This window comes from Crotalus tigris, unplaced genomic scaffold (genome assembly GCF_016545835.1).
Source record: "Crotalus tigris isolate CLP2741 ecotype Arizona unplaced genomic scaffold, ASM1654583v1 scf7180000024363.772921, whole genome shotgun sequence".
Classification (NCBI taxonomy): domain Eukaryota; kingdom Metazoa; phylum Chordata; class Lepidosauria; order Squamata; family Viperidae; genus Crotalus; species Crotalus tigris.
Window position 1 is genome coordinate 102211 of NW_024100531.1, and position 23553 is coordinate 125763.

Sequence of the window (23553 nt, forward strand, 5' to 3'; positions counted from 1 at the left end):
AACCTGTTATTGTATGTTAACTAGCTATGGCTCTCTTTAGTTGTGTGGATGTTTTCATGGGAGGAAGACAGGATCTGGTTCATTGAGCTAACTGGAAAACATAGATGTGGGGTCCTTGATGCTCTCTGGGTTTGGTGGGTTTTCTGGCAGACGTTTCATTACCCAGCTAGGTAACATCATCAGTGTCGCTAGCATCAAGGGCCCCTCAGTTCAACCATGAGCTGCAAATATTCCCTTTTAATTGGTAAAACTTAGATGCCCTTACCAATAGTGGTGGTGAGAAAGGAGACCAATTCGGATTCTTTTCCATCGTTGTAAAAGGCCAGATGCCACATTCCCGAATCCAAATACTGGATAAATCCTGTCTCATGGCTGGCTGGTGGCACAAAGCCCTTTTGTTGTCGTTGTGGTCCTTCTAGACTCCTGGCTTCCTGACTCAGCAGCCTCCGTCCGTCCAGCAGCTCGACAAAGTCAAACTGCAACATACACAAATGGGAAGAACACACGGGTTGAAACGAAGACTACCCTTATACTTTCAGGTCCTGGTCACAGAGAGTCCTCGACTTACAATAATTCAATTAGTAACCCTTCAAAGTTACAACAGCACTGAAAAAAGTTATTTATGACCACTTTTCACACTTACAACCGTTGCAGCCTCCCCGCGGTCATGTGATCAAAATTCAGAGGCTTGGCAACTGGCATGTACTTATGACAGTTGCAGTGTCCAAGGTCACATGATCCCCTTTTGCGATCTTCTGACAAGCAAAGTCAATGGGGAAGCCAGATTCACTTAACAACCACATTATTAACTTAACCACTGCAGCGATTCACTTAACAACTGTGACAAGAAAAGTCGTAAAATGGGTCTCTTAGTGACCATTCAAAATTACAATAGACTATCCTGGGGCTACCTATGGCCTGGTTCTGACTTTCTGATGGCTGGGCCCCCTTGAGGTCACATGAACGTATTTGGGGGTGATCAGCAACTGCTCCGCATTTACGACCATTTGTGGCATCTCGTGGTCATGTGACCGCGTTTTTATGATAGTTTTGCCACACACAAAAAAAACCCTTTGGCATTTACTTCTGTTTTTTCCCCACCAAATCGGCCCATAGCAGACAATGGATTCACTTAATGACCATCGTGTTCACTTAATGATTGTATTTTATTAAATGTCCCCCGTTCATTTAATGATGGCTGCCACGGACGTATAATGAGGTAGGTCATCTGGTTGACCCGCTTTACGACTGTCATGACTTACAACCATAATGGGTAGGCACCCTTCTGATCGCAAGTCGAGGACTCCCTGTAATTGTGTAAAAGCTAGAGACTAAACTACAAAATATATATTTCCCTCAGATTAACACAGGTGTACCCTCGCCTGGAAAATGGCCTGTTCTATTTCCCCTCGTAATCTGAAGCAGAGGAGTGAAGACAAGACCGGGGCCTTCTCAGTGGTGATAACCCAGGGGTCTTCAAACTTGGCCCTTTTATGACTTGTGAACTTCAACTCCCAGAATTCCTCAGGCAGGCACATGTGCCTGGCTGAGGAATTCTGGGAGTTGGTCCACAAGGCATAAAACCAAATTCTACAGCCATGAGAGAAACTATAGGATCCCTTCAGAACGATCTAAAATCTTGCCTTAGGGTGATTTACCACGGGATCCCAGCTTCCTCTAAATCTTATGAAAAGATAATAGAAAACAGAATACAGTAGTCCTCAGCTTACGACCACAATTGAGCCCAACGTTTCTGTTGCTAAGCGACACATTGTGAAGTGGGTTTTGCCCCATTTTACGACCTTTCTTGCTACAGTTCTTAGGTGAATCACTGCGGTTGTTAAGTTAGTAACACGGTTATTAAGCAAATCTGGCTTCCCCATTCACTTTGTCAGAAGGTCGCAAAAGGGGATCACATGAGCCCCGGGACACTGCAAACCGTCATATATATGAGTCAGTAGCCAAGCATCTGAATTTTGATCAGGTGACCATGGGGATGCTGAAATGGTCGTAAGTATGAAAACAGTCATAAGTTATTTTATTCAGCGCCCTTGCAATTTTGAACGGTCACTCAATGAATGGTTGTTAAGTAGAGAACTACCTGTCATAAAGAGAGGGGAAGCGCATTCAGTCTTGAAAGATTCTGTTCCTTTAGCATTACAATAAAAGGAGTCCTGGGATTTCCTTGTGGTCCCCCATCCCAGTCTGACCATTATGGGCTTTATTATGCAATTAAACGAACTAAGTTCAAAGCACAAGTAATAATCCTTCTAGTTTTATTTGCATCGATCCGATCTCCTCAGAATTCACCTCACCTGGGTGTGCGAAGGTGGGAGTCCTTTTCTTCCATAAATCCCAACCAGGGCCGATTTTCCCAACGAAACATTAAATTTCAAATGTACAGGATGGTCAATGAACACCTGAGATCTCCAAAATAGGCTGGGAGGGATTTTCTGCATGACTCGTCTGCCAACGTCAATCTCTCCGGTGTCTATAAAACTGTCTTCAGGAAAAAAAGTACTGGACTTTCCTGCTGAGATATAGGAAAATAAAAACAAAATCTTGGATTAAATGAAGATTCTCTTCATTGAAAAATTATCTCCTCTTTGGACAATCAAGGCATTTCCCCCCCCCCCAGTCTGAGAGACTGTAAAACCACCAATTTCCAATCTTCTATTCCTTTGGAATTATTACTGAAATTATTTTTTTAAAATGTTACATACTAGATAAATTTTGTTAGATATCTTTCTTTCCTCTGCTGTCATTTTTACGGTCCTTTTACAGGAGCAAGGTAGGCAGAAATACATATTAAGGCTACCTTCAATTGATTGTTGTTGTTATTGTTATTATTATTACTACTGTTGTGTCTTTATTTAGGAAAATATCTTTTCGGAAAGAAAAAAAAATAGAAAAGTACCTCTTCAGACAATTACAGTCAGGTTTTATTTGTATGAATGCCTTTCCTTCTGTGTTTGTTGTTATTGGAAAAGTAGGAAAAAATGAAATTAAAAACCACAAAGAATAGGAACCTGAAAATTTAATAGTTAACTTTTTTTTTAATCTCTTCGCACCCTTTGAATTTTCTCATTATTAATTTCTTTGCTCCCAAATTTAAAATTTAAAATCCTTAGTCTCTTTTCTACAAGTGTATTAACAGAGAAGCTGCATAGCCTCTGCGCACTAAACCTGGTTTTTTTTTAAAATTTGTTTTAATCTCTTATAATTTATTCTGGTGTTGAATTTATAATTGCTTTTATTTCCATATGTTTTATTATGTGGCAAGCCGCACAGTGTCTTCTCACACCATGAGTCGAAAGGGAAGTAAATTTGATAAATACAGGTAGTCCTCAATTTACGACCACAACTGAGCCCAAAATCGCTTACTAAGCAAAAAATTTGTTACGTGAGTTTTGCCCCATTTTACGACTTTTCTTAAGTGAATCGCTGCACTTGTTAAGTTAGCAACACCACTGTGAAGTGAATCTGGCTTCCCCCATTGACTTTGCTTGTCAGAAGGTCACAAAAGGTGATCGCAACCGTCGTAAGTACATGCCAGTTGCTGAGTGCCTGAATTTTGATTACATGACCATGGGGATGCTGTAACGGTCATTAAGTGTGAACAATGGCCATAAATCACTTTTTTCAGTACTGTTGTAACTTTGGTCACCAAATGAACTGTTTTAAGTTGAGGATTACCTGTACGTAAAAATAAATCATCTTCCTGTTTTTGCCCCCATTGAGGTTACTAGACCTCAGTGGGCAAATTTGGGGCCCTCCTTTTAAAAATTATTCATACATTTCTGCAACTTGGTGTGCTTTTGTGACCCTTGCTAGAGCTTCACACTTATCTGTAGATGTGTAATTTTGAGCTCATAGGGCTGGCTAGCCATCCCTGAATTTCAGAAATACATCAAGCTCACAGAAAGATAAACCTCTAAATCTATATTTCTCCATCTTGGAAACTTCAAGAGGAGTGGACTTCAACTCCCAGAAGTCCCCAGCCACCCATGCTGGTTGGGGAATTCTGGGAATTGAAATCCATCCCTCTTTGAGGAAAACCGCTCTTATGCCAAGATGGAGACAGCGCTGTCATTTTCTTCCTTTGTTGAAAAATAAATGGAAGTGGTTTTTGGGGAATAAAGAATTAAAATGCTCCCTCTCCTGCCGCAGTCTTTTTATGTAGCCAAATTCCCTGACAATACCCTGTTTAATGGAGGTATATTCTTGCAGCCGTAACATATTTTTATATTCCAGATAGTAAAAGTCTACTTAAAACTTAAGTGATTCCATCTGTTAGGAAGTTAACACAAATCCCCCCCTGTGGACAGATTAGCTGCTTTGGTGTTAGTTTATTTAAAATATGTGCGGTATTTGTGGGTATGTGAACATTCAACTGAAAAGAGATACGTTTTCTTGTACAGAGAGTGGAATTTACACAGACAACCATTGAAAACTCTGCTGCCGTTCCACAAACATCTAATAATGGAAGTCTCGTCTCACCCACATGAAAATAAGCAATTTTTGAATTCAGCTTTCCAACATTTACGGCTCAATAAAATCAAGCACAGGCAGCCCTCAGCTGACAACAGTTTCGTTCAGTGACCGTTCAAAGTTACAACGGCACTGAAAAAAAGTGACATAATGACTGTTTTTTTCACACTGACGACCGTTGCAGCAACCCCACGGTCATGTGATCAAAATTCAGGTATGCTTGGCTCTTGGCTCGTATTTATGACGGTGGCAGTGTCCTGGGGGATCATGTGATCATCTTTCCTGACTTTCTGACAAGCAAAGTCAACGGGGAAGCCAGTTTTACTTAACGACCGTGCTACTAACTTAATTGTGGTGGTAAGTCAAGGACTATCTGTATCTATAGAGGAGCCTGTTGTTTCTGAATAAAGTCCCGAATAGTAACCCCTTTAAAATACAGGTAGTCCTCGACTTACGACCATAACCGAGTCCCAAATTTACATTGCTAAGCAAGACAGCTGTTAAAGGAGTTTTTGCCTCGTTTTATGATCTTTCTTCACAGTTGTTAAGTGAATCACTCTTAAATTAGCAGCCCTGTTGCTAAGCGAATCTGCCTTCCGCATTGACTTTGCTGGTCAGAAGGTCGCAAAAAGGGATCACGTGACCCCGGGAGACGGCAGCCATCATAAATATGAATCAGTTGCCAAGCGTCTGAACTTTGATCATGTGACCCTGGGGATGCGGCAACAGTCTTAAGCGTGAAAAGGGGTCAAAAATCAATTTTTTCCAGTGCCGTTGTAACTTTAAATGGTCACTAAATGAATGGCTGTTAACTCGAGGACTACCTCTATATGGAGGCTTGACTAAGAGCCCTCTGGGCTTTGGGCTTAATATGCTGAGCAATCTTTAGTCTGATTGTCTGGATGACAGTGTGGCAGGATCAAGGAGGAGATCTGGGTGCAAAGCCTCTAAGTCTAATCCCTTCTTGGCTTCTGAACTTTCTGCTTTCTGATCTCAGGAGGCAACATGATCATTAACCAATTAACGGGATCCTTTCTGGGGATTTGTGCCCCATTTTTAGCACGCCCTTTCTCACGCTGGTGGAAAACTTTGGGTGAGAGGGAGATGAAAGCAATTATAATGTGTTCATTTTCCTGGACATAGCAATGGCTTCCTTTGCAGTGGACCACATGTTTTTCTGGGTCTTTGCGGGTTCTCATTTTCATATGCCATAGAGTGGCCTGGTCTGTGTCTCTCTGTTTCTCTCTCTATATATCCTTTGTCTATTATCTCTCCATTCTCTCTCTCTCCCTCTTCCTACTTACCTCTATCTCTCTATTGCCTATCTATCAATCATCTGTCTGTCTTCTGTCTCTATCCATCCTCTGGCTGCTAATCATCTCTCTCTCTCTCTTCTATCCATCCTCCCTCTCTCTCCTCTCCCTTCCTACCTCTGTGTCTCTATTGTCTGTTAATTATCAATCATCTGTCTGTCTTCTGTCTCTATCCATCCTCTGGCTGTTCTATCTATCTATCTATCTATCTATCTATCTATCTATCTATCTATCTATCTATCTATCTATCTATCCATCCATCCATCCATCCTCTCTGTCTCTCCTCTCCCTCCCTATCTCTATGTCTCTACTGTCTGTTAATCTATCAATCATCTGTCTGTCTTCTGTCTCTATCCATCCTCTGGCTGTTATCTGTCTGTCTGTCTGTCTGTCCGTCCATCCGTCCATCCATCCATCCATCCTCTCTGTCTCTCCTCTCCGTCTCTATCTCTATGTCTCTGTCTGTTAATCTATCAATCATCTGTCTTCTGTCTCTATCCATCCTCTGGCTGTTATCTGTCTGTCTGTCTGTCTGTCCGTCCATCCATCCATCCTCTCTGTCTCTCCTCTCCGTCTCTATCTCTATGTCTCTGTCTGTTAATCTATCAATCATCTGTCTTCTGTCTCTATCCATCCTCTGGCTGTTATCTGTCTGTCTATCTATCTATCTATCTATCTATCTATCTATCTATCTATCTATCATTTCTATCCATCCTCTCTGTCTCTCCTCTCCCTCCCTACCTCTATATCTCTATTGTCTGTTAATCTATCAATCATCTGTCCGTCTTCTGTCTCTATCTATCCATCCTCTGGCTATTATCTATATCGTTTGTCTGTCATCTATTTATCATCTCTCTCTCTCTCTCTCTCTCTCTCTCTCTCTCTCTCTCTCTCTCTCTCTCTCTCTCTCTCTCATCTATCACTCTATTTCTCTATCTCTGTATCAGAGAACATACAAAGAGATCCATGATGGCCAGGCAGAGTGGCCAGGTTCTTACTGATCCCCGAATGAACATAGATGAACTGGAATCTGGTCACTGACATCTGAACTAATAAAGCCATTATTAGAAAACAAAAACACCGAACCCTCCCCCTCAAAACAGCCCAGTGGATGCTTCAGGTACATGCGATTGCTCTCTGCATGTGGCTCTGAAGTCACAGTTGAGTTCTAGATTTTTCCGTTGTGAGCCAGAACATTTGGAGAAGAGAGAACAGATTTTAATTCAGCTAGATTATCAGCATGGCACAAAAAGTTCTTAATTTCCCCATCTTTTTACTTTAACGGGGAAAAATTGTTCTGCTCTCATAGCAGAAGCAATCCTGAGTTTTATTGTAGCACACAACGCTTAGCTCTAAGGAAAGACAGGATTTTACCTCAGGATTTTCTCCTGAGATACGGTGATAGGTTGTCAAGGTGCCACAATTTTCCTAAGCAAAGGATGATTTTTACATGGCTTTGAATAGTTAACAGTTTACTACTTTCAGCCAGTAGCAATGTCTTCTGGCATCCCGAGAAGCGAGATAAATTTTAGAAAACATGGCGTTCTCTTGGACAGTAAAGGATAGGAATGAACAACTTCCAGATGTTGAAGCACTGAGGAAAAAAAGTTAAATAATTGTGCTTCCTTTTGCTTCTACAGATAGTCCTTGACTTATGACTACAACTGGGGTCGGAATTTTGGGTCCATCGAAAGTCGGAGTCGCTGTAAATCAAGTTGCCAAGTGACTGGACCTGATTTTATGAACATTTTTACAATGGCTGTAAAAGGAGTCCCTGCGGTCATGAAGTGAATCACAGGGTCGTTAAGCAAATCCAGGTTCTCCAATGGGGGAATCTGCAAAGTCATTGGGGAAGCCGGCGGGAAAAGTTGCAAATCGTGATCATGTGATGAATCGCTTCACCACCACGGCAAAAAAAAAAAGTTGTAAAATCGGGTATGGCCACATAAATGCCTCATTCAATGACCGCACCACTTAATGCCAAATTTTCTGATCCCAGTTGCGATCGTAACTGGAGGATTACCTGTAGGTTTTCCACCAATTTCCAAAATGGGGAATAATTCAGGAATCTGGCCTCGAGATAGCAAATGAGGACGAAACATGTGGTTTCAGGGAGCTTTTAAACATATTTTGGCGTTAGGCATACATTTTACCAGCAAAATCACCATGGAAAACAGCAACAACAACAACAACAAAGAGTAATTAAGCAAGAAACATCAACATTTGGTAGCCCTGTGGGAGGGGGAAAGGAGCGTTAAAACAAACTATTTTAAATTATCAACACATGTCAAGGAAGACAGGAAGGTTTTGGAAGAACATACATAAATAAATAAACACACATGAAAGAGAATTATTATTTTTTCCCTTGATGGATGGCTCTGGACAGATTGTGGAGTGAAAATGTACGTTTGGGTCAGTGTTGGAGAAGGGAGAGATGACAACGTGAGTGCGTGCACAACTACTGACTCTAGAACATTCTGGAATGAAGAGGCAACTGGAGGGGAAGGCAATGATGTTATTATGAGGGTGGTTCTCTGGAATCCAGAGGCAGAGAGACACACAAGAAGGACAAACACATCAACCGTACCTTCCCCGGCTACTTTGCCTTTTCTCTCAGGTAACTCTATCCCTGTGCCCCCTGAGGCATGCAAGGTGACGTCTGTTGGCATTGGCCAACTGCCGGCTGTGTCTTCCGTGATCTCAAACATCTGCCCTTCCATCGGCTGCAGGTGCCAGTTTAGGCCAAACAGGTGCATGGCTGCGGTGAGCAACGAGAAAAGTCAACTTTGGGGTGGGGGAGAATCTTTCTTCGCCTAGCAGAATTGTGAAATGTGAAAAAAAACCAACAACAACCAGGGCTGACATTGGACGTTCAATCCTTCAGGGTTCCATAATCAGCATTATGGAATTTGTCTTGGAGGCCTTTGGGTTGATAGGTAAAGGCGGCTTGCATCTAGGACAGGGGTCTTCGAACTTGGCCCTTTTATGACTTGTGGACTTCAACTCCCAGAATTCCTCAGCCAGCCTGCCTGGCTGAGGAATTCTGGGAGTTGAAGTCTACAAGCCATAAAAAGGACAAGTTTGAAGACCCTTGATCTAGGAGAACATCCCTCAGTTGTATCTCCAGATGAGGCGGGCATTTTACCTCCAGAATTCTTCCCTGTATTGACCAAAATCTGGAGGAGGATTCAAGGTAATGCAGCTCCAACTCATTAGAGGAGTAGGCTTTATTGATAGACTAGGTGCAGGGAAATCTAGATTTTAGTCCACCACGAAAGCTAACCATGTGACTTCAGAGTCATTCATTCTTGCTCAGCCCAACAGAGATGAGTAGATCACCTGTTACAATCAGCAACAGGTCCTCCCTAACTGACCTTGGACTAAGCACATTCTCTCTCTCTGCCCAGCACCTTCGGCACCTTCGGCAACCAGCACCTCCCACACCTTCCCTTTTATAATGCAGCCAAGGCGTGGCTTCCTAATGCCTTCTCCTTTGCCTTTGGAGCCGCCCCATTTCATTCCTCTGTTCTACTCGCTTCTTTTGCCTGCGTTTTCGTGCATCCTGGATTTGTCCCAACTGTTCTTCATCACTGTCCAACTCAGGCTCCCAGCACAGCTGTGTCTCAGCCTGAGCGTGAGTAGAGGGGCCAGGCTTCTCGTCCAACTAAGTCTTGGCGCTCCTCAGAGCCTTCCTCTGACACTCATGTCACTCCAGGCCACTTCTCCCCATCTGATTCCTCAGACTCAGCTGCCGGATCATTGGCTGGCGAGGAATAACAACAACATCATGGTGTCTTGCCTCATTACTCTTGCTCTTTCACTTCTTCCAGCGCTAAACAAGCCCAACCTGCTTAGCGTTTTCAAGATTGGCGAAGATTGGCTAGATGCCTCCATCACCTTCTGTGAAACTGACAGAAGCAGCAATGCAATGTCTCTCAAGAATGGACGGCGTTATAAACACAAGAGGAGGTCAGTAGTACAATTTAGTCCTTGACATATAATGACAACTGACTCCAAAATTTCCATTGCTAAGCGAGACAGTTGTTAAGTGAATTTTGCCCCATTTTACGACCTTTCTTCCCACAAATGTTACGTGAACCGTGTTACCCCAAAAATAAGACCAGATCTTGTATTAATTTTTGCTCCAAAAGACGCATCAGGGCTTCTTTTCCGGTTAGGTCTTATATTCATGGAAATACGGTACTAAATGCGTCCGTCTGGCTGACGATCTTAACTGAGGCTTATTTTTTGGGGGGTGGGGCTTATATTATGAGCCTCCTGAAAAATCAAGCTAGGGTTTATTTTCTGGTTAGGTCTTATTTTCGGGGAAACACGGAAGGTTACTAATACGGTTAAATGAATTTGGTTTCCCCCGTTGACTTTGCTTGTCAGAAGTTCGTAAAAGGTGATCCCATGGTCCCGGGACACTGCAACTGTCACAAATACAAGCCAGTGGCCAAGAGTCCAGGTTTTGATCACGTGACCATGGGGAACGCTGCCAAGTGTGAAAGAACGGCCACTTTTTCCCCTGCCGTTTTGACTTCAGAAAGTCACTAAATGAAAGGCTGTCACTCAAAGGACTACTTGCAATGCAAGTAATGTTAGCTAACGGCAAAACTGCATCTAATAATTCAGCTCTCGTGACTAGCGAGGAGTGGGAGGATGCCTGCTGCACAAGGAGTACTGGCAAAGAGAAACAAACAGTGTGAACGCTTTGTGTGTCATGTTTTCTTTACACGTTAAATTAACACAGCAAAATGTGGCAAGTTTAAATAAGCCAACCACTGTGTCACAAGCAGCAGCAAAGCTCAGACGTAATTGGGCGACGCAGGCGGGAGGGGAAAGGTTTTATTAGCTATAAAGATAATTTTCCAATTTCAGTTTTCCAACCTCTGATTCCCACACAAACGCCGTCGCTGGCTAATTTTATGCCGCCTATTGAAAGCAACGTCACTCCTGCTTTTATGCGTCAGCCTTGCGAGGTAGTCCGGATAAGAAGCACAGCCAGGAGTGCCATCTCTGTCCCTTTGTTGTAAGGGGACGATAACAGAGCCATGCAAGGCTGAAAGGGTCTCTTCTCTCATCACCTTTAGGGTCCGGAAAACCAGGAAGAGTCCCTTCTGCGATCTTTGTCACCTCCTCTTCCTTCGGCGGGCTCAGCTGCCTCTTATCCCACTGTTTTCTAGCTTTTCCTTCTGTCTCCCAAGGTCATTTGCTTATACCCTGGCATTTCAGAATAACAGAATAAAGGAAGGGACCTTGGGAGGTCTTCTAGTCCAACCCCCTGCTCAAGCAGGAGACCAAATGGTTATCCAGTCTCTTCTTAAAAACCTCCAGGGTTGGAGCACCCACAGCTTTTGGAGGCAAGCCAAAAATAGCTTTTTTCCCCTCAAACTGTTTTGAATGCACGTAAGTAATTGGCAATGCAATCGCACCCTTCCTTTCTAAGAAGCCACTTGTTTGGGACTCTGCAAGTCGGGTATACAAACAGCAGCAGATCTGTTTTGATTTATTTGTTAGGCTGGCATTCAGCCTTTGGTTCCGTAGCTAATGGTAATCTATCTATCTATCTATCTATCTATCTATCTATCTATCTATCTATCTATCTATCTATCTATCTATCTATCTATCTATGTAGGTCTTTGGTTATTCGGGTTTTCTCCTGCGTCAAATTGGAAGTGTCTTGGTGACATTTCGACGAAGTCTCATTCGTCTTCTTCAGGCTGGTGTTTTCGGCTTCGTGGTTCTAGGAGCAATCTATCTATCTGTCTGTCTGTCTGTCTCTCTCTCTCTCTCTCTCCTTACCTAATTACATCTACCTACCTACCTACCTAATTACATCTATCTATCTATCTATCTATCTATCTATCTATCTATCTATCTATCTATCTATCTATCTCTTTACCTCTGCACCTACTTACCTACCTACCTAATTACATCTATCTATCTATCTATCTATCTATCTATCTATCTATCTATCTATCTATCTATGTTGTTGTTGTTGTTAATTGCGAAATCGTGTCCGATCCATCGCGACCCCATGGACAACGTTCCTCCAGGTCTTCCTGTCCTCTACCATCTTCTGGAGTCCATTTAAATTCACGCCTACTGCTTCAGTGACTCCATCCAGCCATCTCATTCTCTGTCGTCCCCTTCTTCTATTGCCCTCAATCTTTCCCAGCATTAGGCTCTTCTCCAGTGAATCTATATCTATCTATCTATCTATCTATCTATCTATCTATCTATCTATCTATCTATCTATCTATCTATCTATCTACCTTCCTATCTACCTATCATCAATCAATCATCTTGTCCTTTGGGAGCAGATCCTGGTTAGAACTTGACCAGCCAGACAATTCACACTTCACACGGATTGCATTCCCTATCTATCTATCTATCTATCTATCTATCTATCTATCTATCTATCTATCTATCTATCTATCTTTGTATCTGCCTCCCCTGACCTTGTTGCTCAGACCTGGCTTAAGCCATTTCTTCCCACAGTGAAGCTCATAAACGTGTTTTGTCCTCTCCCAACTAACAGAAGTTTCCTCTGTGAATGAAAAGACATTTCTGAGTCGCTAAGAGAATGCCTAAAAGCTAAGTGGGGGCTCGGAAATGGTCTCCCGATGATCTCCCTTGAAACCGCCTCAGCCCGAACCAATCGATCAAAATAAAGGCACTCAAAGCACAAAACACCTATTTTTCCACCTGGCGGGCAACGCTCAATAGATTTTTTTTTCTTCTCCCCCCCCCAACCTCCACGGAAGAACTGCCGTCTCCCAAAAGAGCAGAGTGCAATTAAAATCCATTTAAAAAGCGCTCAAAAGTTGCTCCACTGTGCAGCTATTGAGGGCTTAAGGCTCTGTGTGTGGCTTCTCTCTGCTAATTGAAACTACTTTGTTCTCTCTTTTTAGCAGCAGACACAGAAGTGGTGCCGCAGGATTTCAGCGGAACTGATTTTTTTATTTTTATTTTTAATGCCAAGGGCCCAAAATGCACCCTGGTGAAGAGGAGAGAAAGGATATCGCTTGCATGGAATCATTATTATGATCTGCAGACATCCTGTGTATTAATTCCTCTAAGGGAGTATATTAACAATCGATGCCTTTTATAATCCCTGAGGGAAGAATACTTTGCAAGTCATTTACTCCCTGGATCATCTAGTTCAGGGGGTCTTCAAACTTGGCCCTTTTATGACTTGTGGACTTCAACTCCCAGAATTCCTCAGCCAGGCACGTGTGCCTGGCTGAGGAATTCTGGGAGCTGAAGTCCACAAGTCATAAAAGGGCCAAGTTTGAAGTGCCCTGATCTAGTTCTTCCATGTTTTCAAAAGCAGAGAAGGAGAGGGGTGACATGACAACAGTCCTCCAATATCTGAGGGGCTGCCACAAAGGTCAACCTATTTTCCAAAACACCAGAAGGCAGGACAAGAAACAACGGGTGGAAACTAACCAAGGAGAGAAGCAACTTGGAGTTAAGGAGGAATTTCCTGACAGTCAGAACAATTAATCAGTGGAACAACCTGCCTCCAGAAGTTGTGAATGCTCCAACACTGAAACGTTTTAAGAAGAAATTGGACAGCCATTTGTCTGAAATGATATAGGGTTTCCTGCCTGAGTAGGGGGTTGGACTAGATGACCTCCAAGGTCGCTTCCAACTCTGTTATTCTGTTATCTGCTAGCAACCAAAATCTGGGGCTCAGTTCAGGTCATAAGTTGAGGACAACCTGTATTAATAGCCCCCTTGTCTTGGGCTGAAAATTAGATTTCAGGAAATAAGCTTCCTGATTGCTTTTGAGTCACCCAAGGGCAACAGGATAAGAAATCAACAAAGGAGGAGGAGGAGGAGGAGAAAGAAAATCCATCGTCAGCAGAATAGACAAGAGAGGGGAAGAATGCTAGTCGGAAATGAGGAATCTGTGTATGTGTTGAGTAACAAAAATGGTTAGTTAGATGGCGGAGAAAATTGACTCTTTTCTTTGGATAAGCTGATGGAGTGAGGGTGTTAGCTGAGCCAGAGCAGTGATTTTGATAGATCACCAAAAAGAGCGAAGACAAGGCATGCTTAGCGAAGCATCAGAGGCTCCCTTTGTTGAAAAGAAATCCAAACCAGTCAGCAGAAAAACAAAACAAAACAGAAGGACTGAAAGGAATAAAAGAAGAGAGAGAGTGGGGGGGAGGGGAGACCCTTACAAAGCTACACATACAGCTGGCCTTTCATTGGCTTGTTGACTTCTTTGAGACGGGTAAGGGAAGTGCAATAATAAAAAATAAAAGCAGAGTGATCAATCAGAATAGAATAGAATATAGAAAATATGGAATGGAATGGAATGGAATAGAATAGAACAGAACAGAATAGAAAATATGGAATGGAATGGAATAGAAAATACAGAATAGAATAGAATAGAAAATATGGAATGGAATGGAATGGAATAGGAACAGAACAGAATAGAATAGAATATATGGAATGGAATAGAATAGAATAGAAACTATGGAATAGAATAGAAAAGAATAGAATAGAATAGAACAGAACAGAACAGAACAGAATAGAATATATATATGAAATGGAATGGAATGGGATAGAATAGAAAATATGGAATGGAATGGAATAGAATAGAATAGAAAATATGGAATGGAACAGAACAGAATAGAATATATGGAATGGAATAGAATGGAATGGAATAGAATAGAACAGAACAGAATAGAAAATATCGAATGGAATGGATGGAATAGAATAGAAAATATGGAATAGAATAGAATAGAATAGAATAGAATAGAATAGAATATGGCATGGAATAAGGAATGGAATAGAATAGAATGGAATAAGGAATAGAATAGAATAGAATAGAATAGAATAGAATAGAATAGAATAGAATAGAATAGAGCTGGAAGGCATCTTGGAGGTCTTCTAGCCCAGCATTTGTGAAGTGAGTTTTTGCCCCATTTTACAACCTTTCTTGCCACCGTTTTTAAGTGGATCGCTGCTGCTGATAAGTTAGTCACCTGGTTGTTAAGTGAATCTGGCTTCCCCCCCATTGATTTCACTTGTTGGAAAGTCACAAAAGGGGGATCAAACGACCCCCCTCCAGGTCAAAGCAACAGTCATAAGTATGAACCAGTTGCCAAGCATCTCGAATTTTGATCGCAGTGATCGTGGGGATGCTGCGACGGTCGTAACTGTGAAAAACGGTCGCAAGTCCCTTTTTTCAGTGACTTTGAACGGTCACTAAATGAACTGTTGTAAGTTTAGGACTGCCTGTATTGGCCAAGACCACCCTGGTGTGGGCAGAAGAGTCAGCATTTCTTTGCTGATGTTCGTATTTCAGGGCAGCAACGCATCCCAGCTTGAGCATCCGAGTTTCAGTCAGCATGGGGGAACTATGGTCCCTTCATGACTTGCGGACTTCAACTCCCAGAATTCCTCAGCCAGCATGGGGGAACTATGGCCCCTTCATGACTTGCGGACTTCAACTTTCAGAATTCCTCAGCCAGTATGGGGGAACTATGGCCCCTTCATGACTTGCGGACTTCAACTTTCAGAATTCCTCAGCCAGTATGGGGGAACTATGGCCCCTTCATGATTTGTGGACTTCAACTCCCAGAATTCCTCAGCCAGCATGGAGGAACTATGGCCCCTTCATGACTTGCGGACTTCAACTTTCAGAATTCCTCAGCCAGTATGGGGGAAGTTTGGCCCCTTCATGACTTGTGGACTTCAACTCCCAGAATTCCTCAGCCAGTATGGGGGAACTATGGCCCCTTCATGTCTTGTGATCTTCAACTCCCAGAATTCCTCAGCCAGCATGGGGGAACTATGGCCCCTTCATGTCTTGTGGACTTCAACTCCCAGAATTCTTCAACCAGCATGCCTGGCTGAGGAATTCTGGGAGTTGAAGTCCACAAGACATAAAAGGGCCAAGTTTGAAGATCCCTGTCCTAATCTCTTAACTGCCTCCTAAACAGATTATGGCGTTTTTTTCTCCTCTTTCTTATTTTTTTTTTTTTTTTTTTTTTTGGTCCCTGGATGGATTTTCTTTTGGAGTAGAACTATAGGTATTCATCAGCTTACTACCTCAATTGAGCCCAAAATTTCTGTTGCTAATCGAGACATTTGTTAAGTGATTTTTGCCCCCATTTTACGACCTTTCTTGACACAGTTGTTAAGCGAATCACCAGTTGTTAAATTAGTCACACGGTTGTTAAGTGAGTCTGGTTTACCCATTGACTTTGCTTTTCAGAAGGTCACAAAAGTGGATCATGTGATCCTGGGACACTGCAACAGTCATAAGTACATGCCAGTTGCCAAGCCTCTGAATTTTAATCACGTGACCATGGGGAACTACAAAGGTTGCAAGTTTGAAAAATGGTCTATAAGTCACTTTTTTCTGCTATAAGTTTGAACGGTCACTAAATGAACCGTTGTAAGCCGAGGAAGTACCTGTAATTTAGGACATTTAACATTTTATATACACATGGAACCATGCAATGCATAGTTTGATTGCAGAAATAACTTCTCTTCATGCTTTTTAGATTTTTTTTTTGTGTTTTTGTAAAGTTTTTCCTGGCTTAGCTCTTGATTTTTCCTTTGCCAAGCAAGCATATACACATAAACAATTCAAATAACTGATCTTTATGAACCTCTTTTTTCACCCCTTTTCCGATTTTTCCTTTATTTTTTCCAAGAAAATATGGTCGCTAAAGCTATATGTTTTTTCTTTCTAAAATAATATTTTCCCATCTAGATTTTTCTAAGACACAAAGAAAGATTTTCTAGTTTCTGTCTTCTAATTGCTACTCAGGCATAGTTCTTCGCGATCAAGTCAATCATGACATGGTCCCGTTGCAACTCTAAATAGAGTTTTAATTTGTATATATTAAAAAAGAACTTCCCCATTGGGATATTTGCTGTAATTAGAGAAACCAAGGAAGGCAGATTTTACAGGGAGCATGTAAATAATTACTAAAATAACAGACTAGTTGGTTATGGTCAATAGAACTTTAAGTATACCATTTCATTAGGAAACCTGTAATTTGTGGAAAAGGGAAATGGTTTAATTGATGAACGATAATTCTTAAACTCAATTCAATGCCCACAATGCATGAATACTTAATACACCAATGTTGCCAACACATGTATTGGAACACATCGCATGAAGTTATTTCATTTCCTTTATCTGTGTTATTGATTAGATTTCTGTGTAGCAATTCTGGGACAAAACTCAGTTAGTTTTCTTGGAATATGGCATCCAGTTTTGGTCACCACGATGTAAAAAAGATGCTGAGACTCTAGAAAGAGTGCAGAGAAGAGCAACAAAGATGATCAGGGGACTGGAGGCTAAAACATATAAGGAACGGTTGCCAGAATTGGGTATGTCTGGTTTAATGAAGAGAAGGACGAGGGGGGACAGGACAGCAGTCTTCCAATATCTCAGGGGCTGCCCCAAAGAAGAGGGAGTCAAGCTATTCTCCAAAGCACCAGAAGGCAGGACAAGAAGCAACGGATGGAAACTAACCAAGGAGAGAAGCAACCTGGAACTAAGGAGAAACTTCCTGACAGTGAGAACAATTAACCAGTGGAACAACCTGCCTCCAGAAGCGGTGAATGCTCCAACACTGGAAGTTTTTAAGAAGAGACTGGACAGCCATTTGTCTGAAATGGTATAGGGTTTCCTGCCTGAGCAGAGACTCATGGAGGCCACCTGGAGGTTTATTTGTGTCCTCAGGGTCACTTGAGTGGTGCAAATGGGTGATCTATCTCCAGTCTACAAGACAGTCCTTTCAGCAGTTCCAAGAAGGCTCCACACCCATTTGCACACCTACTCAGGTGACCCTGACGACACAGATAAACCTCCAGGTGGCCTCAACGACTCTCTAGAACAGTGTTTCTCAACCTTGACAATTTTAAGGCATGTGGACTTCAACTCCCAGAATTCCACAGCCAGCCTTGCTGGCTGTGGAATTCTGGGAGTTGAAGTCCACATGCCTTAAAATTGTCAAGGTTGAGAAACACTGCTCTAGAAAGAAGGCAAATGGCCAGCTGTCTGCAAGGAGTATAAATCCTGCCATTCCCCACCATCCAGTCAGAGCTGAAGAAGCTTCTTGGATGAGAAGCGAAACGTCTTCAAAGAAAAACAAGAAAGTCCAGTTGCCTCCTGAAAAATAAACACCTTTGGGACATACAGTCCTCAAAGTTCTGGGTGTCCTAGCATCTCTGTGGTGGTGTGATTGCTTGGCAAGAGGTTCACAAGATGGTTGCAAATACCAGATTGCCATTTGCAACCTTCCCTCTCGACTTCCCGCAAGCAGAATCAAGGAAAAGTTGCAAGTTGCTCCAGCATGCCGATTTCATTATTTATTTAGATTTTTTTTTTAATCCTGCCTTTATCATTTTTATAAATAACTGAAGGTGGCCAATAAAGCTGGCGCTATTTTCACCCTCTTTTCCCCCACAACAACAACCCTGTGAGGTGGGTTAGGTTGAGAGAAAAAGGGGCTGGCCCAAAGTCACCCAACTGGCTTTCATGCCTAAGGCGGGACTAGAATTCTTACGTTCCTGGTGATTGGCCCAAAGTCACCCAACTGATTTTCATGCCTAAGGCGGGAACAGAATTCACAGTCTCCCAAGTGATTGGCCCAAAGTCACCCAGCCAGCTTTCGTGCCTAAGGCAGGACTAGAACTCACTGTCTCCTGGTGATTGGCTCAGAGACATGGACTCAAGATCACACCAAGTATTAGTACCGCTTTACAAAGCCCTAGTAACACCACACCTGGAATACTGTAGCCAATTTTGGTCACCATATCACAAAGAAGGTATTGATAGTTTGAAAAAAATTCAGAGAAGAACAACTAAGATGATCAAAGGCCAGGATACCAAAACATACGAAGAACAACTGCGGGACTTGGGTTTGGCTAGTCTAAAGAAAAGAAGAAAGAGGGGAGACATGATAGCAGTTTTCCAGTATCTGTCGGGCTGCCACAAGGCGGTGTGTGTGTGTGTGTGTGTGTGTCAATCTATTCTCCAAGGCACCAGCAGGCAAGAAAAGAAACAATGGTTGGAAACTGATCAAGGAGAGAAGCAACCTGGAATTAAGGAGAAGCTTCCTAACAGTGAGGACAATCAACCTGGAACAGCTGGCCTCCAGAAATCGTGAGCACTCCATCACTGGAGATTTTTAAGAAGAGACTGGACATTCACCAGTCTAGGTTCTCCTGCTTGAGCAGGGGGCTGGACTAGAAGACCTCCAAGGTCCCTTCCAGCTTCTATTCTATTCTATTCTATTCTATTCTATTCTATTCTATTCTATTCTATTCTATTCTATTCTATTCTATTCTATTCTATTGCATTGTATTTCCCATTCCATTCCATTCCATTTCCTATTCCATTCCATCCTATCTCTTGGTTTCTACCCTGGTGCCTTAACCACTAGGTCAATCTGGCTCTCCAAGTCGTTCCCAGTCCTAATGCTTTATCTCTTGAGGAGTCTGGCTATGGAGTAAGCACACCTGGCCACACTTATGCAGCATTGTAGGAGCCATCCATGCATCCTCCCATCCCTGGCAGCATCCACCATGCACCTCTCCATGCTCTACCACAGCATTTGCCTACCAGCCTGCTTGTGAGCTGGCTGGGACCTGCGACTTCCTGCTGGCTTCCCCACTGTCTTTGTTGGTAGCCAGCAGGTCTCGTTTAACAACCAGCAATCCTCACTTAACAACAGCAAGAGGGACTGCCACGATTGCTGTTGCTAAGCGATGCAGTCATGGGACACCGCCGTTTTAAGGCTACAGACAATCCTCAACTTATGACCACAACTGAGCTCGCCATTTCTGTTGCTAAGCAAGTTGTTAGTGAGGTTTTTTGCCCCATTTTACGACCTTCCTTGACACAGCTGTTAAAGCGAATCACTGCAGTTGTTAAATTAGTGACACGGTTGTTAAGTGAATCTGGCTTCCCCCTTGACTTTGATTGTCAGAAGGTTGTAAAAAACGATCACATGACCCCAGGAGACTGAAACAGTCGTAAGTTCATGCCAGTTGCCCAGTGTCTGGATTTGGATCGGGTGACCATGGAGATGCTGTAACAGTCGTAAGTTTGAAAACCGGTCAGAAGTCGCCTTTTTCACTGCCGTTGTGACTTCCTTCCCTAAACAAATGTTTGTGCATCGCTTAGCGGTAGAAATTCTGATTCTAATTATCACCGTGAACCAAGGAATATAAATAAGTGCCCCACAATGAATCAATTGCATTTTATATTGCTTTGGGAAAACTTGGATAAAATACATAAGCTGGTCTTCTAGAAACATATTTGCTTTAACAACATAACAGTGTGATACAACAGGAATCTCAAAGAGGCCTCTGACATCCTGAAGACTAATATTATAGCCTAAGGTTCATTGTTCCTACAAAAAAGTCGCATAATTTTCTGTTGTGATTTTTTTTTTTTACCCCCAGCTGGGGCCAAACAAATATGTCATTATTTTTATAGGACTGAATGTGTTCCCTCCTGTTGTGATGATTAGATACACACTGCAGAAAGTTTACATATTCAGCTGTTACAACTGGTTCTGTTTTGACGGTCTTTGTGGATATGATCAGTCATTCAAATCCTAGGGGTGCTTACTATTACCCAGTGAAATTTTCACCCCCATGTAGCTAAGAAACAGAATAATATAAAAGGTTTTTGTAAGGTAAGCCTACAGAATGGCAGAGTTGGGTGGGGCCTTGGAGGTCCTCTAGTCCAACCCCCTGCTCAGGCAGGAGATTTGAGGAAGGAAAAGAATTGCCTACCATCAAAATTCACAGCTTTGATTTGAAAAGCAAGGGGAATAAAAGGAGGATTTCCTTGAGAGTAAAAGGAGATGGGGAAAAGGAAAAAGGAAAGCAAACAGGGCTGTGAAAAAAAATGGAGAAAACTTACGGAGATTCTCAATCATCCAGGTCATGGTTGTCCCAGAGATGCTTTTCCAACTGGACTTTCTTGGAAAGTCTATTCTATTCTGTTCTGTTCTATTCTATTCTATTCTATTCTGTTCTGTTCTACTTTGTTCTATTCTATTCTATTCTATTCTGTTCTGTTCTGTTCTGTTCCAGTCTAATCCCATCCAGTCTCTGTTCTGTTCCATTCCGTTCCGTTCCATTCCATTCCATACAACACACAAATGTCAAACCCACAGAACCACAACTTCTAGAATGGAATGGAATGGAATGGAATAGAATAGAATAGAATAGAATAACAGAGCTGGAAGGGACCTATATCGTCTCAGACAGGTGAATGTCCAGTCTCTTCTTAAAAATCTCCAGCGATGGAGCACCCACGATTTCTGGAGGCAAGCTGTTCCACTGGTTAATTGTCCTCACCGTCAGGAACTTTCTCCTTAATTTTAGGTTGCTTCTCTCCTTGATCAGTTTCCAACCATTGTTTCTCGTCCTTCCCTCTGGTGCTTTGGAGAATAATGTGAGCCCTCTTCTTTGTGGCAGCCCTTCAGATACTGGAACACTGCTATCATGTCTCCCCTATTTCTTCTTTTCTTTAGACTAGCCAAACCCAAGTCCCGTAGCTATTCTATTCTGTTCTGTTCTGTTATTTGGAAATAGATTCACCCTAAGCCACAGGTCGGCAACCTGCGGCTCCGGAGCCGCGTGCGGCTCTTTGAGCCTTCCCCTGTGGCTCCCAGCCTCCTCTGCCTTTGCAGAGAGAGACAGAGACAGAGAGAGGCACTTGCGCTTCCCTGCTTCTCTCTCTCTGTGTGTGTGTTTGTGGGGTTTTTTATGTGTGTGTGTGTGTGTGTGTGTGTAAAAGAGAGTGCACTCACAGTGTTCTCCGAGGAGCTGAAAAGCTTTCTGGGCGGAGCTCCTCCCTTTGCTGCGTCTCTGCAGGAAGCAGTAAGGGCAGGAGAGAGCTAGCTAGCCCAGCTAGGCTGACTCAGGAATTCTGGGAGTTGAAGTCCATGAGTCATAAAAGAGACGAGGTTGACTACCCCGGAGGTTGTTGGACAACAGCCTGAAGCTTGTCAGGTGAGCAGCAGATAGGAGAGAGAGAGAGAGAAAGAGAGAGAGAGAGGGAGGGAGAGAGAGAGAGAGAGAGAGAGAGAGAGAGGAAAGAGAGAGAGAGAGAGAAAGAAAGAGAGTGGGGGAAGAGGAATGGCAGACCAAGGGCAGAGAGGGAGGGAGGGAGAGAGACAGAGAGAGAGAGAGACCCTTTTGACATCTAAGATGAAGATAACACTGCATATATCCTTTTTTTACCTGTGTGTGTATGTAATTTTATTCTCTTAAAGCATTCTCTTGGTGATCATTGTTTTAATAGTATGGATATTCCCAAGAGTCATATTTTTACTTTTATTTTTAATGTGTATGTGTGTGTCTCTGTGTGTGTGTATATATATATATACACATATACACATACACATACACACACACACATACACATACACATACACATACACACACCTATAATAAAGGTAAAAAAGGATATATGCAGTGTTAGCTTCATTTTAGATATCAAAAGGGTTTTGCGGCTCCCAGTGTTTTGTTTTTGGTGGGAAACGGGTCCAAGTGGCTCTTTGAGTGTTTTGGGTTGCCTACCCCTGCCCTAAGCCAAAGGAGGATGGTGTGGTGGTAGGATTAAATTACATGCAGCAAAATACGAGCATTACTCTTTTGTCTCTTATTGGAAACTTTTCAAAGTCAGGTTGATGCTGAGGGAAAGCCCACTGGATTATAATGAGAAGACCCCAAAATGCAGCAGATGTTTCTGACATCCAGACCGCTTTCCTGGGGGGAAAGCCTGCCTAAGACCGTCTGACAAAGACGTTTGTGCAGGAAAAGCCATAGGGATGTTTTATTCCATGGTGCGAATGGGCTTCAAGTATAAAACTCTCTCTCTCTCTTTAATTTGGGGGGGGGAGAGGAATGTGGAAGAGGAGAGTATTTCTCTTCTTCACAAAAAGGTCTGGCAAACGGTTACAAATGAAGCCAAGTCTGGGAGGGCTGATTAAGCAGCTGACACAATGAAATTAACGACACTCCTTTCTCCCAAGAAACCCCGCCCCCTAATCAAAACCCAACACAGAGCACTGGAGAGGCATAAATCGGGGGAAATGGGACGGGTCAGCATTAAGAGCCCTACCGATAACCAGACGGTCAGGTTGAAAATAGAAGCAGTGGAGAAAATGGCTGTCCGATTTTACTTCGGGAGGAGAATTCCCAGGCTCTAAGTCAGTGGTTCTCAACCTTTTTAATGCCGCGACCCCCAACCGGTCGTGAGTCAAGGACTATTCAACTGGTCGTAAGTCGAGGACTACTCAACTGGTGCAGCACCGTTTGCAGAATGGGACTTTTGGCGGGCTCAGCAGGGCAGAGACAGCCTGGACAATTCCTATTGGCTTCTGAAAGCCAATAGAATTAGACTCTATTCAAGAGAGTCTATTCTATTGGCTTTCAAAAGCCAATAGAATAAAAGGGAGTAGCACAGCTAAGGAAAAGGGGGGGGGGGGGAAAATGGCGGACTGCGTTGTTTGGCGACCCCTGTGAAATGGTCGTTCGACCCCAAATGGGGTCCCGACCCACAGGTGGAGAACCACTGATTTAGTGACTGTTCAAAGTTACAACGGGATGGGAAAAATGACTTAACGATTGTTTTTTACCCTCGCGACCGTGGCAGCATTCCTTGATCCAATTTGGATGCTGGGCAACTGGTTCATAATGACAATTCCAGTGTCCGGGGATCATGCGATCCCCTTTTTGC

At 42.9% G+C, this 23553-nt stretch overlaps 1 protein-coding gene across 10 annotated transcripts in view; it reads right to left on the reverse strand.

Moving 5' to 3' along the window:
- Window positions 1-23553, reverse strand: part of LOC120301006 (teneurin-4-like) — a 612847-nt gene that overhangs the window by 99138 nt on the left and 490156 nt on the right. For 5 of the 10 annotated variants that reach the window (XM_039327639.1, XM_039327638.1, XM_039327643.1 and 2 more), the window contains exons 9-11: window positions 8392-8562; window positions 2316-2530; window positions 266-476 (exon numbers count right to left, since the gene is read on the reverse strand). In XM_039327639.1, the coding sequence (XP_039183573.1) occupies window positions 266-476; window positions 2316-2530; window positions 8392-8562 (597 nt within the window). Of the gene's footprint in view, window positions 1-265; window positions 477-2315; window positions 2534-8391; window positions 8563-23553 lie in introns of all 10 variants that reach the window. The other 5 variants (XM_039327645.1, XM_039327644.1, XM_039327642.1 and 2 more) reach the window with 2 other exon arrangements.